The 15,395-nt window shown below is 42.5% G+C and overlaps 3 protein-coding genes across 4 annotated transcripts in view; all 3 read right to left on the bottom strand.

The window, feature by feature from the left end:
- Positions 1-7,748, bottom strand: part of LOC134211737 (GTP-binding protein 1) — a 54,644-nt gene extending 46,896 nt beyond the window's left edge. Inside the window, exon 1 of one of the 2 annotated variants that reach the window (XM_062688905.1) lies at positions 7,568-7,748. The gene's annotated coding sequence lies outside the window, so the exon portion shown is untranslated. The remainder of the gene's footprint in view (positions 1-7,567) is intronic. The other variant, XM_062688906.1, reaches the window with a different exon arrangement.
- LOC134209574 (uncharacterized) lies at positions 4,465-5,739 on the bottom strand. Its single transcript, XM_062685571.1, has one exon. The coding sequence runs from the start codon at positions 5,737-5,739 to the stop codon at positions 4,465-4,467; it is 1,275 nt and encodes a 424-aa protein (XP_062541555.1).
- Positions 6,080-15,395, bottom strand: LOC134209575 (uncharacterized). Its single transcript, XM_062685572.1, is given in 3 exon segments — positions 6,080-6,951; positions 6,954-7,032; positions 15,063-15,395. Coding segments are annotated over 3 exon segments (1,284 nt in total).

Below are 15,395 nucleotides of genomic sequence, written 5' to 3' on the forward strand. Positions count from 1 at the left end.
TCAAATGCCACTGGAAGTGATGGTCTCCCGATCTCATTCGTGAAGATGTTGAGCCCCTTTGTTCTTCCACTACTCACACACGTCTTTAATGGCGTAATTGAGGCAAAAACTTTCCCGTCCTCCTGGAAGAAAGCGATGGTAACACCGATTTCAAAATCACCGAACCCAACTGCTCCCAAAGATTTTCGTCCAATCAGCGTTCTACCATCAATTTCGAAAATTCTTGAAAAAATCTTGCTTGGGCAAATATCCGACCATCTTAATATTTGCAATACCCATTTGCTAGCAGCTCACCAATCTGGTTACCGTGGGGGATATAGTACAACAACCGCACTTACAGAAGTGGTACATAACATTTACGCCGATCTGGATCATCGACACTGTACTATAATGGTGCTGGTGGATTTATCTCTGGCGTTCAACTGTGTCAAGCATAGGATCCTCAGAGCGAAGCTGAGCCGCAAATTTGGGTTTTCCAGCTCTGCCTGCCAGCTTATCTCGTCTTTTCTTGATCAACGCAGTCCAATCGTCAAGCTCAACAGTGTGCTCATTAGCGGAGCCTCTACTTGGAATCATCTCCCTTTGGCTACTAGACAGCAACCAACATTTCAAGCTTTCAAGGATAACTACTAAAACAAAGTTGAATTAGCTATAGCACTCAATTACCACTTAGTAACTTCCAGAGCTCCAATGTTATTTTAATTCCTATTCAAACTTCCTTGACCTAAGTAAAAGACCTGTAACTGGTAGGCTATCGTAACAAACAAATATACTTATATACTTAAATCGAGAATCACAATTAATACAGCATAAAAATATAAATCCGCGCTTTTCGTGACAACATTTAAAGGAACTGAGATTTTTTTTTTTTCTTTGTTTTGTCACTTGTGACCAGGGCTGCCAGATGATTTTTTAGTAAATCTGTATTGGCCTAAAATAAAAATCTGTATTGTCTGTATTTGAGGAAAAACGGTATTTTTATAAAAACAAAATTAAAATTGTTCTGATGCTTGTCATAAGACGAGTTCGTCGAAATTCACTTAAATACCTTAATTCTGAAACAATGATTTTTTGTCATCTTTTTCAAAGGCTCTATATTCCAGGAACATGGCCTGCTTTTCAACTTAGTATTCTGTTAGCATTTCCTCGGTTATTAATTAAAAGCTTTTCTATGCCGGCCATTGCGTGAATATGTATTCTCAATCCAGTTGAAACCCGGAATTGGGGGATAGCGAAGTTAGATTTTCACAATCCGTACGTTAAACCTAACTTCGGATCGCGAAACGCTATTCAGCGCAGCACTTCCGAACTTCGCTAGCCCCAATATCGGGTCGGGTTTCAACTGGATTGAGTATATCTTGTGTGGCAAAAAGTACAATGGATACACTATGCCCAGGGAGTCGAGAATGTTACCCACCCGAAAACATCCTAGACAGGACCAAGAATCGAACTTGCCATCTCCGGATTGGCAATCCTACGCCTTTGCTCGCAAGGCTACTGGATAGATTTTTTTTTTTGTCATTATTTGGATGAAGATTACTGAACTCTTAGTGAACTTTTTCAAAGTCTCAGCAAAAAATATTTCAAAAGATTCATGATCAGTTAAGATCAAGATTCACAACCTTTTCTGTGTTTCAAGACGTCGTTAAATTAATTTCATTAGAAATCACAGATGTAAAACTCCAGTTCGAACGGAATTTCGCCAAAACTGCATAAATTAATCACAACTCGAATTCTTTTGTTTATTATCATTTTTAAAGTACGAATTCTTAAGCTTTTACATGACAAATTTGTTTGAACAAATTCAAAAGGAAATTGTTTTTTGATAACTAATTTTCAAGATTTCAGCCCAACCCGATAGGAGTTAATCTTCAGGTTGATTGAATGCAGGAATATTCCTCGCGTTAATGAGACAGATCTAGAATGTATGTGCAATATTCTAATAGAAAAATCTGTATAAATCTGTATTGGATTTTAAAAATCTGTAGAAAATCTGTAATCTGTATCATGTCTGTATTGATGTTCAAAAATCTGTATAATACAGATAAATCTGTATATATGGCAGCCCTGCTTGTGACGGCTAAGACCGCTCACGGTCCATCTCGCCTCTGGTGTTGCCGTGTTCCGTAGGATTGGGTTTTTAGGATGTTGGGTGGTTTGTGTTTAGATTTGGATTTTGGCTGCTTTGATGAAGGATGTTATTTCTTTCAGGTCCGTTTCGTTGTTGTCCTTAAGGATGGTCGTAAGTGGTTTGCAGTATTCTAGGATGGTGAACTCAGCTCTTATAGAGTTGAATTTGGAGCAGTAGTAGAGTATGTGTTCGAGATCTTCTTTGACGTTGCATTGGTCACATCTGTCGTTGGTTTCCCACCCCACCTGTGTCTTCTTTCCTTTGTGTTGGTATGTCCAGTTCGGATCCGACCGATTATTAATTTTTCTTCCGTGTTGAGATTCAGATCGTGGAACCAGATCTTTCCGCTTGGGGTTTCCATTATTTCTAGGTGCCATGTTCCCTTCTCTTCAGACGTCTTTCTATATTCTGCTATCCAGTCTGTCCAGATTTCCGATTTTGCAAGTTGGATTGCATCCCCCAGCGTTAGGGAGTTGAACATTGTTTGGGGTCCTTGGGTGGCTCGTACCGCTTCCTCGTCTGCCTTTTCGTTGCCCGGAATTCCTTGATGACTGGGCACCCATTGTAGTTTGATCGTGTGTGTATTGTCTTCTTTCAAGCATTTGGCGATTTCCACGCTAGGTAGTTTTCGTTTATTTTGTTTTTGTTGCGGATGGTCTGGCAAGCTCCTTGGAGTCAGTGAAGATCACTGCTTTGTGGTAGTTTTTTTTCTTGATAACTTGAATAGCCGTTAGGATGGCTAGCAGTTCAGCGTTGGTGATGGAGAAGTTGGGGTTGATTTTGTGGGACGATACTTGTTGATCGGTATGATCGTACACCGCCAGTGCTGTGCCTGTTTCCGCTTTGGATGCATCCGTGTAGAGATGGTGGAAGTTTTTGTAGCTGGTGTTCTTCATCTCGAGAAATGTTTGTTGCCAAAATTGAGGGCTGTAGTTTGCTTTTTTGTTCTGGACCTCGAGGATGTTTTCTTGAATGTTCCTATCTAACGTGTAGTCCGAATATTTCCTTCTGTTTAGATAGGCCATTGCGCTATCTTTTGTGTTCGTTTGGCATACGATGTAGTTGTATTTGAGAGCAGTTTCTGTCAAGAAGGACCCATTTCCAGAATTACTTCTGATTGCGCGCTCTGCAAAGGGTTGAAGTTGTTTGCTGTGGTAGGAGTTTTTCAAAATATCCTTGACGGTTAGTAGTTCTCTGCGCATGCCGAGTGGCAGTTGTCCGGATTCAGCCATGATTACATGGATGGGAGTGCTTTTGAGAAGTCTCATCGCGCTCCGTAGGTAGGCGTTTTGGATGGTTTGGAGTTTCTGCAAGTTGGACTTGGCCGCGTTTCCATATATTTGGGCTCCATATTCTAGTCGGCTTCGTATGATGGCGTTTCCTATCTTGACTAAGGTCTTTGGATTAGACCTGCTGCTTCGCTTCCCTAGCATCTTGATTATTTTTAGTTTTGCTGCTGCTTTGCCGCGAATGTCCTCGATGTGCCTCCTGTGGGTGAGGCTCCTGTCGACTGTGTACCCCAGGTATCGATGTGTGTTGTTCAAGTCCACATTCTCTCGTCCCATCTTGATCCTAATGTTGCTAATATCCTTCCCCGTGAAGGAAACTGCGGCGCTTTTTGAAACGTTAGTTTTGAGTTCCAGTTCCTCAAGCCCGGCTTTGAGCTGTATTATGTAGCTGTTGGCTTTTCTTGCTGCGTCCTCTGGGCTACTTCCTGTCACTACCGCAGCAAAATCATCAGCGAACTGGACTAGTTCGCATTCTTCTTGTTCGATCTGATGCTGACTGCTAGTGTAGAAATTGAAGAGTATCGGCGACAGAGGACATCCCTGAGGAAGACCTTCACTAACCTCTCTGTGAGCGTCCCCTTCGTTTGTCTTGAGAACGATTTGCCGGTAGCTGAGATAGGTGTGAAGCCATGAGATGAGTTTGTTAGGGATGTTTAGAGTTTTCAGAGTGTTGAGCAGCTTTTGGAGATTCACACAATCGAAAGCTTGCGAGAGATCAAGGAATACGACTATGGTGCATTTTTGTTCTAGCTGGGCGTCCTTCACTTTGTTGATAACGTAATTAACACAGCTCTGGGCTGAACAGTGTTTCCGAAAGCCAAACGATCGAAGCGGGTGCAGGTTCCCAATTTCTGCTATTTCGTGCAATCTGCTGTTAACAACCGAGTTGATTAGCTTCAGATTCACGTTCATGAGAGCAATGGGGCGACTAGATCCGGGGTTAAGTGGGTCGCCCTTGTTTTTTGGGATTGGCTTTATTTGGGTGACTCTCCACCTTTCCGGAATATTTTCGGTGACGAATACATCATTGAGCATTTCGCATATTTATATCTGCATGTCTAGTCTGAGATTTTTTAGGATGCCGTACGACATCCCATCTTCTCCCGGAGCGGAATATGCCTTCCTCTTCCTTAGGGCTCCAAGGATTTCCTCAACCTGGAGTGCCATTTCGTAGCCTTTCCACTCGGTGAGGGTGTCTGTGTGGGGTTTCCTTACCGATTTCATCTTGTTATCGTAGTAGTGTGCAAGGAACCGCTGGGCGTCTTCCTGTGTGATTTCTGGTTTCCGGCTCACTGGTTGAGTTAGCGCTGTGTCTATGCCCTTTATGATATTCCACAGCTGTCTAGTGGGGGTTTCCTCATCAACTGCCTCGGAGAGTTCCTGACAGTAAGCTCGTTTTGCTTTCCGTATGAGCCTCTTCAGATTGGCCCGTGCTTTTTGCAGCTTGAGTAGATTGGTGATTGTCTTGGAGCGATTGTAATCTCGTAGCATTTCTCTTTTTTGTGTGTACGCAGCGTTGATTTCCTGGGACCACCAGCGCTTCAGGAAATTTCCCTTTTTGTCTTTAACGATGAAGCTGGCTTTTTCCACGCTATCTTCGAAGATCGCCTGCATTTCTTCTGGGTTGTAGATGTATTGGGGCTTCAATTGGTTGATCAGTTCAGCTGCTCTGTCTTTGTTCACCCTTTTGATTTTCCCTGGTACCACGGGGATTTCGCTTCCGATATTAATGATGATCGATAAATGGTTGCTGCCAAATTCCTGGGGGATAACTTCCCAGCGAGATTTTGTTGCTATTCCGGCCGTTCCTAAGGTGAGGTCGATCACCGTGCTGTTCCTGCTGACCGTAGACATGCACGTGGGTGTGCCATCGTTAAGCAGTATGAATTTAGAGGGTTCCAAGATGCTATTGAGCGTATTTCCTTTGGGGCAGTTGATCGAGCCGGGATCCCAGCTCTGGTGGTGACTATTGAAATCGCCTCCGACGATAATTTCGCCTTCCATCAGTTCCAGAGTCTCGAAGAACTCTTGCATTTTCCTTCTGGTTTCTCCGATTGGGGTTTGTCCGGGAGGAATGTAGACCGAAATCAGTTTGAGCGGGGAGAAGCCTCTTGTTATCTTGATTCCGATCGCCTCGATCGGTAGGAGGTCCTCAAACTCGATTGTTTCAAAGGCTAGTGTTTCGTGCACCAGAATCCCCACTCCGCCGAATCCCTGATTGCGCCTAAAAGATGCTAATCTGTAGTGTGCCAGACGAAAAGTTTCCTCTTTCTTGAGCCAGATTTCCTGCAGCAATGCCACCCCTATCGCGTTTTCCATGAGAAAATGACTGAGCTCTTCGCGTGTTTCGACGGGGCGAAGGCTTTGGACATTGTGCTGCAAGATTTTGAGCTGCTTACACTCCACTTTGCTGGTTTGTGTTGGTTCTGGGGGTTTCTTCGTGCGAATGCTCTTCGATGATCATTTGAATATCCTGACTAATTTCGATGAGTAGTTGGTCCCTGTCCAGTTCGGAATTTGCAAGATGTACCCTTTGGACAATCTTCTGCTGCAATTCGCATAAGGCTTTTAGCCAGCGCTTGGGGCGGGTCTCCTCGAAAAACTTGTGCTGCAGCCATGCAATGAAGCGCTCGCAATCGGTTGATTTGAATGGATTCATCTAGCATCTCGAACATGCGATCGGAGGTTCTACACGTTGTTCGCCAGAGGTTTCCATAGGTGGGGTTGATCCGGATCGTTCGTGGCTTGTCTCGCGTGAGCGGGAATTGTTTTGTTGACGCCGAGTTCTCAGACCTTCGAAGGATCTGTTCGTCTGTCCGTTTCCGGAATTGGTCTGTGCTAGGCTTGGAAATGTGTCGTCTTCGTTTTCCAGGTTTCCCAGGAGGTTGAAACGGTTCTGCAGCTTCGGATAATGGGTCTCCGCCTGCGAGAAACTTATCTGTTTTGTTCGCATCGTTTCTCGGATCTTCATGTGCCTTTGTCTCTCCGGACATTCGGGATCATTTGCTCCGTGCTTAAGCTTGCAATTTGGACACTTCGCGTCCGTCTTGCAGTCTGAGGAGGGGTGTTTGCCTCCGCAAGTTGCGCATCTTGATTGGGCTGTGCAGAACTTTGCTCCGTGTCCGAATCTCCAGCAGTTCTTACATTGACGAATAGGAAAGATGTACAGTTCCGGTCTGAAATTGCATCCAAAGATCTTCACCCATTTTGGGACTTGTGGTCCGTCAACGGTGACTTTGATGTTCGTCGTGTCCTGGAGTTCTCCGTTCCTGTCGCGACGTTTGATGCGTTGTACTTGAGTTACTGGATGTTCCGCCTCTATGTTGAGCTTCATCTCAGCTTCCTCGAAGCTGATAGGCACTCCTTTGATGAAGGTGATGGTGGTATTCTTGTTTTTGGGTACATACACTCTCAAGTTTGCGTCCACGAGCTTTATGCGTCTCAGCTCTGCTTCCGCTCCAGTGTCGATCTTGTACCTAAACTTCCCCAGCTTGGTAATTTCGGTGAAGTTGTAGAAGCCCTTTTCTCTTAAAACTTCCCCACAAATATCGGGTGGTTTGGAAAGTTTCCCTCTGTGTCGATCATCTCCAATACAACTGTGGTTGGCTCTTCCTGTTCGGTGTTGGTTCGCTGTTCGTTCGTGTGGTTCCCGGATGTGCTCGGACCGCTAGCTTGTCCGTCGTCCTTGCTTTTCGCTTACCTGGTGACCCGACCGACAGTCTTCCTACTATCGACGATTCTTTTCAGCCTACCAGCGGCTTTTGTACTCCTTCCAGGCATGTTTTTTGAATTTCCGGGTACGTTTGTTTGATCTCGTATTGATCCAAGAGTCGTGATACGCCGAACTGAGATTTTTTTGTAACAGCCAGATTTTAGGGGTCCCTCCATACAAATAACAATCGTGGTTTGTATGTTGTTTAACAGATGGTTTAAAGGTTGTCAACTAGGTATCTACTTGCATCTACCTTCGTTTTATGACCAAATAGCCAAAACAAAATGTGCAATTTCTATAATAATATAAATAGCTTAGGAAAACGTTATCGCAACCAAACCTTAGAAGTTACGTTAAATAGATCAGTACTGGATCAGTATACAAAGTACGGGTATTAACAATGTAACTACTATAGAGCTCAGATTATTTACATACCTGGTGTTTCTCAATTTAGAAGAACTCTCACTTATCCAGCAACGGTTTTTCCATCTAAAAAGTGCCTAAATTTCACAACATTCACAAATTATTTTTTAATTTCGATAACATTGGAAATAATATGCAAGAAATATGACAACAAAACACTTATGTGTCACTGTCATCCCGCACATCAAGATCCGCTCCGTCTAGGGGTGTCTGATAAAAAAATAAAATTAAAAACGATTTCAAGTGCTGTCTCAATTTACACGGTAATCTGTATCTACTCAGTAACTACACGGTTAGCAAAACGTACCTAATTTTAGGTACTTTTTTCTCTTGCATCTTGGCGATTAATACTAATGACACACTGATGGTATTCGTACCATGGTACAAGTTGTACCACAGGTGTGTCGCCTTGTACCATGCTGGTACAACGTGGAAAACCATGGTACAATATGTACTAGGGTATATAACCGTGGTATACCACGGTCCTTGTACCACCAGTGTGTCTTTAGTATAAAGGTTGCATGAAGAAGAAGAAGTCGAAGGATGATATTAGAAAAATATTGCACGGGGAAGCATACGGAAAAATTTTTCAAACTCTTCTCAAAAATTCTAGAAGCAATTTAATTAAAAACGGAATGCAGTACGGGGTTGAACTTTTCTTATACTGTGTATCAAGTATGATATCATAAAATAAATTTAAAATCGAAAAATTGCGTTTATTATTGTCAGATTCTCTGGATGTGATACACTGCGCGGCGTTTGCAAGATTCCCAAATGGGTACTTGCACAAAACTTCACGCGGCGAACCACTATCGAAAAGGTACGGCCGCGCCGAACGATACACCGCAATGCTATTGATCAGGGAATCAATATTCGAGCAACGCCTAACAATATACTCTTTGTCATCAACAGAGTTTGTTACTGACAAACGCACCTAGCAACAAACCTTTGTCCGAACCCGAACACAATATGACAAGAATCAATTGCCTTGCATGTTCTGATATTTTCGAGAATACGATGCTAATTTTGTAATCATTATTCGATTCTAGAATATTTCCATAAAAGCAGAAACTATGATGGAATAAAACCGAAATTTGCTCTAGAAATAAGGCAAAATAACGGGATGAAAAGTTAGCAACAAGATTGTCTTCTTTTTTGTTGCTGACAATTTTTTTCGGATCTTTGTCATTATTATCTCCGACAAAAACAAAGCTTTGTCGTTGGTTCTCTTTTGTCCCTTGTTTTGCACGCGCATTCCAGAAAAATTGAATCCCTGCTATTAACCCATAAGAATCAAGTAAACGGTGCAGAAAGCGCGGCCGTACCTTTGCTGAAGGGTTCGCCGCGTGCAATTTTGACAAAATCAGACAATATGCAGTAGAAGGAAAGTCCAACCCCGTACTGCTAACCGTTTTTAATTAAATTGTTCCTAGAATTTTTGAGAAGAGTTTTAAAAAACTTCCCGTATGCTTCCCCGTGCAATATTTTTCAGATATCATCCTTCGACTTCTTCTTCTTCATGCAACCTTTAATCGTCAATAGATGAGCGAAGATAAATTCTATGTCTCCAAATGAACTGTCAAGCGTGTCTCCAAACTAGCATGACGTCACGATTTCGATGGAAACATTAAGGGTTGTGACGTCATATGCGCGTGGGCACGGTCAAAAAAATCAACTCAGCCATGCTTTCGCTCATCTATAGATTCTACTAAATATCTATAGATTCTACTATCTATACGGCCAACCATTCGTCAAACTCCTTCAAAGTAATTTATCTAAAATTAAATGATTTTATCGGCATTTCTTTACACTAAATTATTCACAAAAATGATACAAATCTTAATGAATCGTTATCACAGTTCATGTAAAGTATGATATCAACGCAATAATGATATAGGGTAAAATGCCCAATAGTGCACCCCCTAGTAGCGAAATCCTGTCATAAGGCTTAAAAAAATTCAACATATTAACTCGGCTTGATATCTAACAACAAGCTCTGCATCCCCTCTTCACGATACATACATAAAACACCCAAATACACGACGTCATTCGTTAAAATTAACATTTTAAAGTCTAACTGAATTCGCCCTATAGTAGACCCCCTGGGGGTCCATAATAGGAAATAGCTTCCCTATAGTCGACAGGGGTCTGATGTTTTGGTTGTGTTTTCGTAGTGTAGATGCAGTCTCGTTTCTTCTGCTTGTCGTTTATGGAACTGTCAGTGTGGAACGCACCTATCTCTTTCTTTCCCATGATTCTTCTTATGGCTATCAGTACGGAATTTTCTATGTTGGCTACGAAATGAACTGTGGTGGAGGTTATACAAGTGTCAGTCCCGTGATAGTCGACACTTCATTTAATTTTCATGTCCCGTTTCGGGACGTTCTTCTTCCCTATTATGGACCCCCCAAAATATTTCTATAATGGACACTCTCGTGTTTATTTTTTATAGAATTGTAAAAAATCATCTAATTTTACTTTCCATAGCATTTCCAATGCATGTAATCAAATCATAGGACTGTAAGGTAGGTTCTCCCGATAGAATTTCATAGCAAAATGTTGGCATTGTGCAGTAATAATGCAAAAATGGCTGGAGGGTCCACTATTGGTTGGGGGTCCACTATAGGGCACTTTACCCTACACAAAGTAAAAGATCAAGACAAAATTTTCAAAACGACTTATCTGCTTTTGTAAACAAAGATTCAAACGACGATTTGACGAATCTGATAGCTCTCCCACGCAAACCAACACCATCAAAAGTTAGCGGAAGCCTTCATCTACCTATTGATGGTGTTAGTTTGCGTGGGAGAGCTATCAGATTCGTCAAATCGTCGTTTGAATCTTTGTTTACAAAAGCAGATAAGTCGTTTTGAAAATTTTGTCTTGATATTTCGAATATGAGCATCGCTACATCACAGACAAACAGACGTAACAGTTAGAACAATTTCCAGAAAAAAATCATCGCCCAGTTACTTTATCACCATCTCGCGTGCATGTTGCAAGAAATGTTAATTAGTACGACAATGTCAATAGAAAGCGCTAGTGTGAGATGTCAAATTCAAAGGTAAACGATGCACGCGCCTCTAGGTGTGAAACGAGTAAACAGTTTAGTTTAAAACGACCGTTCAAAGCATGGGCGATGGGAATTACATCAGTGTTACGTCTGTTTGTCTGTGGCTACATCTTTACCACCAAACTGGGAGCTGCGGACTCGATCGAATCCAATTTTCAAGATATTTTGCTTAAAACTCGAAAATTTCCTCTCGGTGATCAATGTACACGTTACGATTTTCTCACATCGAATTATCTTTGTGTTTTTCTTTATAAAATTCATTGAAAAGATTTCGTAAATTTACTGCCTTGTATCAATTCAAAAGATATTTTAGTTACTAGATAAATATTGTCGCTGTCGTCGCTGTCCGGAACATCTTTTGCTGGCGAGGATAGGGGAGCCGAATGTCAAAGAAGGAAAATCCATACGATTTGACAGGTATGTACCACACATGTTTCGGACAGCAGAACAAAGGGAACCGAAGCGACAATCTTTATCTAGTAACTAAAATATCTTTTATCAATTCACATGTCGAATGTTTAATTAATTCATACCCTCCACTTACATTGAATCCGTCGATACATTTAAAATGACACCATAAAATTGAAATTTGTTCAAAATGAGTTATATTTAGCATGAGTCGATTTATACGTGTACTCTCTCGGCTGTGCTCAAAATGCACAAAACCTCTCTCGATGCGATGGATACTTTTTGACAGCTTGCTTTGGAGATTCGTTGACACTCATTTTGACTCTATCCGCAGCTCCCAGCCACCAAATAAATCGCAATAACTACAGTGACTATAATAACAGTGTCGTCAAGTGTCAGAATTGGAACAGAATCGTCTGTCAGTTACTGTCCATACAAATGCGCGTTCCAAACGAGCAGGAGACCTGTCAAACGTGGCACATGACGTTACTCTTCTTATAGGACTCTAGCAATAACGATATAAATATTCAAGACAAAATTTTCAAAACGTCTTATCTGCTTTTGTAAACAAATATTCAAACGTCGATTTGACGAATATGATAGCACCCCCATGCAAACCAACACCACCAACAGGTAGCAGACACCTTCAGCTACCTGTAGTAATCAAACACACCGGTTTACGACCTTTTCTTTATTTATTTCTTTCACTCACTTATCACATCACTTCACTCCGTCGCTGTTGATACTGCCTGTGACGTCCCTACGCCTGGGCAGTGGACGTCCGCACGCCCCTAACTAGCTCACCTCCTAATATGGGATTCTCAGGGGCGGCGACTGCTTACTTGCTACGGGCGAACACACAACGAACCAAGCAACTGAAAACGCAAGCGAAACGACACAAGACCTTCAGGACCCTCTTCCAGAGAAATAAATTGACGACCACAGTAGAATAAGCTTAAACATCTATTTATTCTAAATTTACAATAGGTTTGAAATCACAGCGGGGTAATCGGGTTCTCAATGCGGCCGTTCGGGATCCGTTGGGGCCCAAAGATGTTCGAGCATGCAGAAGAGATAGAGAGAGAGAGAGAGATGTTTGGTCGATAGGCGGTTACCTTTGCTGCAACCAGCTTTCGTGTTGGATGTCAGGAGTTTGTCTAGTCCACTCTTAGAGACTCCGTTTTCGTTCCGACGTTCCGTGTGCTCACCTTCGGTGTGGTGACTCATCGGATTTTGGGTTCTAGTAAGCGGGGGCAAGCCCGCCGGACCTTACTAGACCCTCACCTCCAAGGCTTTGGTCACCACTTTCCGAGGCGTGTGGTGTGGCAATTACGTCAGGCACAACGACCACCAGCACGGGACTCACCGAAACTTGCCTTTGAGAACACCGCTCAGTGAGGAAACTTCCAGGGGTTCCGGGGCACTTCTCCACCTGTCTTTTCGGGCCAAACGTGGCCAATTCGCTGCGACGGAGACACGGCAATCTGTTCGCAAACTGGTAAACATGGGGTCCGGTGGCCGGTACTGCAATCCACTGACACGTGGTCCACAGCGTAGGCTTGGAGTAGCCGTTTATCGAGATCCTTTCACGCTTGGCGCCGTCCACTACTCGGTGCACGCGCTTTGCTGTATCCCGTTATTGTTTTCGGAACCGTTTTCACTCCGGGAACCGTACCAAAAAACTGGCGTCTATCGTCACCTCGAAATTGTTCTCCCGTTCACTTTTTATCCGGCGTTCCTTTTTTTTCACACCAGAGTCTCTAACTTTCTTTCTCCTTTTTCCTTTCTATCCCTTCTCTTCTCTCCATTCTCCTTATCTCTCCATCCCACTTTCATCTCTTGCTCCTTCGTTCTTCCCGCTGCTCATACTTGCTCCTTCGTTCTTCCCGCTGCTAATACTACCACCTTTTGAGATCTATCAATTACTTTTTTATACGACGGGTCACAATCTTTATTTTGAGTAGACGGTTTTTTATAGCAAAATAATTTATCTTATTTAGTTACTAGTATTCTACATATGTGTGTTTTTTTTGTGGGTTATATATTATTTTGAGATCAACTGTGTTTATATAGATTAAGTCGAAGTACATGTTTAACATTTAGAAAAAGGGAAATCATGAAACTTCACTAGTTTTATAACTTTTCAAAGCTCAAATTCAAAAATTCAATAAATGTAGGTTATCCTCCTAGCCTTAACTGTCCACCCTGAATGCCGAGTGCCGGTTTTTCTATTGTTCCAAGCCGTTGGTAACACTGTCTCAGAAGAATCTGCCCGATCACCGTCCGCGCGTTCTCCACTCTCCACGTCTTGTTCGTTTCCAGTCCTTTTTCTACCTGTCAAAAATACCAAGATGTATATCATCAAGAAGGTGAAACACATTTTGCATGACGCAAGAATGTGTAAGGTAGAACCCTACATCCCTACCTTTCTTTAAAATGATTGTAAATTATTACATATCAATAAGTTACAAAATCTTTCAACCGGGCTGGTTCTGATCTAGTTCTTTTAGATCTTTCTGCTGATGTGTGGTCGTCTGATTTTGTCTCTTCGTTCGGATTCTTTGATGTTTCATTATAATCCGCATCTGTGAGGTTATTGTCAATTTCACCGTTTTCAGTTATGTCCTCAGTTTCATGATGTGGTAAGACTTTCCAGGTGCGCCGCACTTCTTCTGAATTGCTTGCCCGAGGAGGGTGAACGAATAGTAACATCCGTGCCTTTCTTGTCAATCACCACGTGTTCTTCAGGAGAAAAATCAGAACTCAATTTGTTATCTTTCTTGGTACGCTTGGCGTAGACAGTATCACCAATTTCGATGTTGCTTGTGCGAGCTTTTCTACGACGATCGGCATATACTCTTCCCTTCTCTTTCTGGATTTTGTCGTGATCCCTAACGCTTTCATCCGAACATAAAAATGGGGGAATACTTGGGAGTTTTGTCCGTAAACGACGACCTAACATTAACTCCGAAGGTGCTCTTCCTGTTGTTGGGTGAACTGCTGAGTGATATGTAAGCAAATATACACGTAGCTCTCTTCGCCAATTCTGACCTAGCTCTTGGGCGATACGGAGTCGCTTTAGTATCGAACGGTTCTGGCGTTCCACCTCGCCATTCATTTGAGGCCAATACGGAATTGTACTGTCCAGATGGATGCCATGCTCTACACAGAATGATCTGAATTCTTCAGATGCGAATAGTGGCCCATTGTCAGCCCGTAGATAACTGGGAATTCCGTACCGAGAGAATATGATCAAAAGCTGATCTATAGTGGCTGTTGTTGTGATATCTATCATTTCGACTACTTATATGTATCGGCTATAGTAGTCAACACACACTAGAAGATGTTCGCCGTCCGGAAGAGGGCCGAGGAAATCTATAGCGATTTGTTCCCATGGTACAGAAGGCAATTCTTTGCGAATCATAAGTTCAGGTGGGTTTGGCGCTGAGACTAAAATACATCCACGACACGTTTTTACAAACTGTTCGATCTCCTGGTCCATTTTGGGCCACCACACATTAGTTCGTAAATGTCCTTTCATCATTCTGATGCCGAGATGGCCCCCGTGTGCCGATTGGATTACTCGTTGACGGAGCCGTTGCGGTATAATAATCCGATCACCTCTTAGAAGCACATCACTAACGGAGCATAATTCTGATGAAATCATTTTGTAACATAATGGAAGTTCGCCAAATGTTCCAGAGTTTATTGCCTCAAACACTTCTTTTGTGACAACATCTTCCTTACTAGCAGAAAAGATTTCTTTCCAATTCAAAGCAACTGCTGAAGCAGATGTAGACACTATTTCTTTGACAGTCAGTTCCTCTGCTTCATCGAATGGTTTTGAAACCATCGTTGAAAGTCGTGAAAAAACGTCTGCGATATTCGCTTGACCGGGAACATGGACTACCTTGTACTCAAAACTCTGTAAGCGCGAGATGCCGGAGTAAACAAGAACGTGAGTGCCTTACAGTCAGTGAGAAGTTTGAACTCCCTTCCAATAAGGTAGATTTGAAATTTCTCTACGCTCCACACCAGTGCAAGGGCATCTTTCTCCGTCTGGCAGTATCTTTTTTCGGTATCGGTAAGAGACTTGGAAGCATAACAAACAACTCTAGATTCTCCATAACAGTTGGTTTGAATAAGGACCGCTCCCAATGCAATCGGACTTGCATCCGCGAATACCGAAGTTTCGTCTTCAACGTTAAAGAATCCCAGACAGCTAACCTCCAAGATAGCAGATTTTATTCTACAGAATGATTTCTCCTCAGTTTCACCCCATTGAAATTTATGCTCCTTTTGAATAAGTTTCCTGAGTGGTTCATCTATTTCCGCCAGCTTTGGAATGAATTTACCCAT

Source organism: Armigeres subalbatus, chromosome 2 (genome assembly GCF_024139115.2).
Source record: "Armigeres subalbatus isolate Guangzhou_Male chromosome 2, GZ_Asu_2, whole genome shotgun sequence".
NCBI classification, from domain to species: Eukaryota; Metazoa; Arthropoda; class Insecta; order Diptera; family Culicidae; genus Armigeres; species Armigeres subalbatus.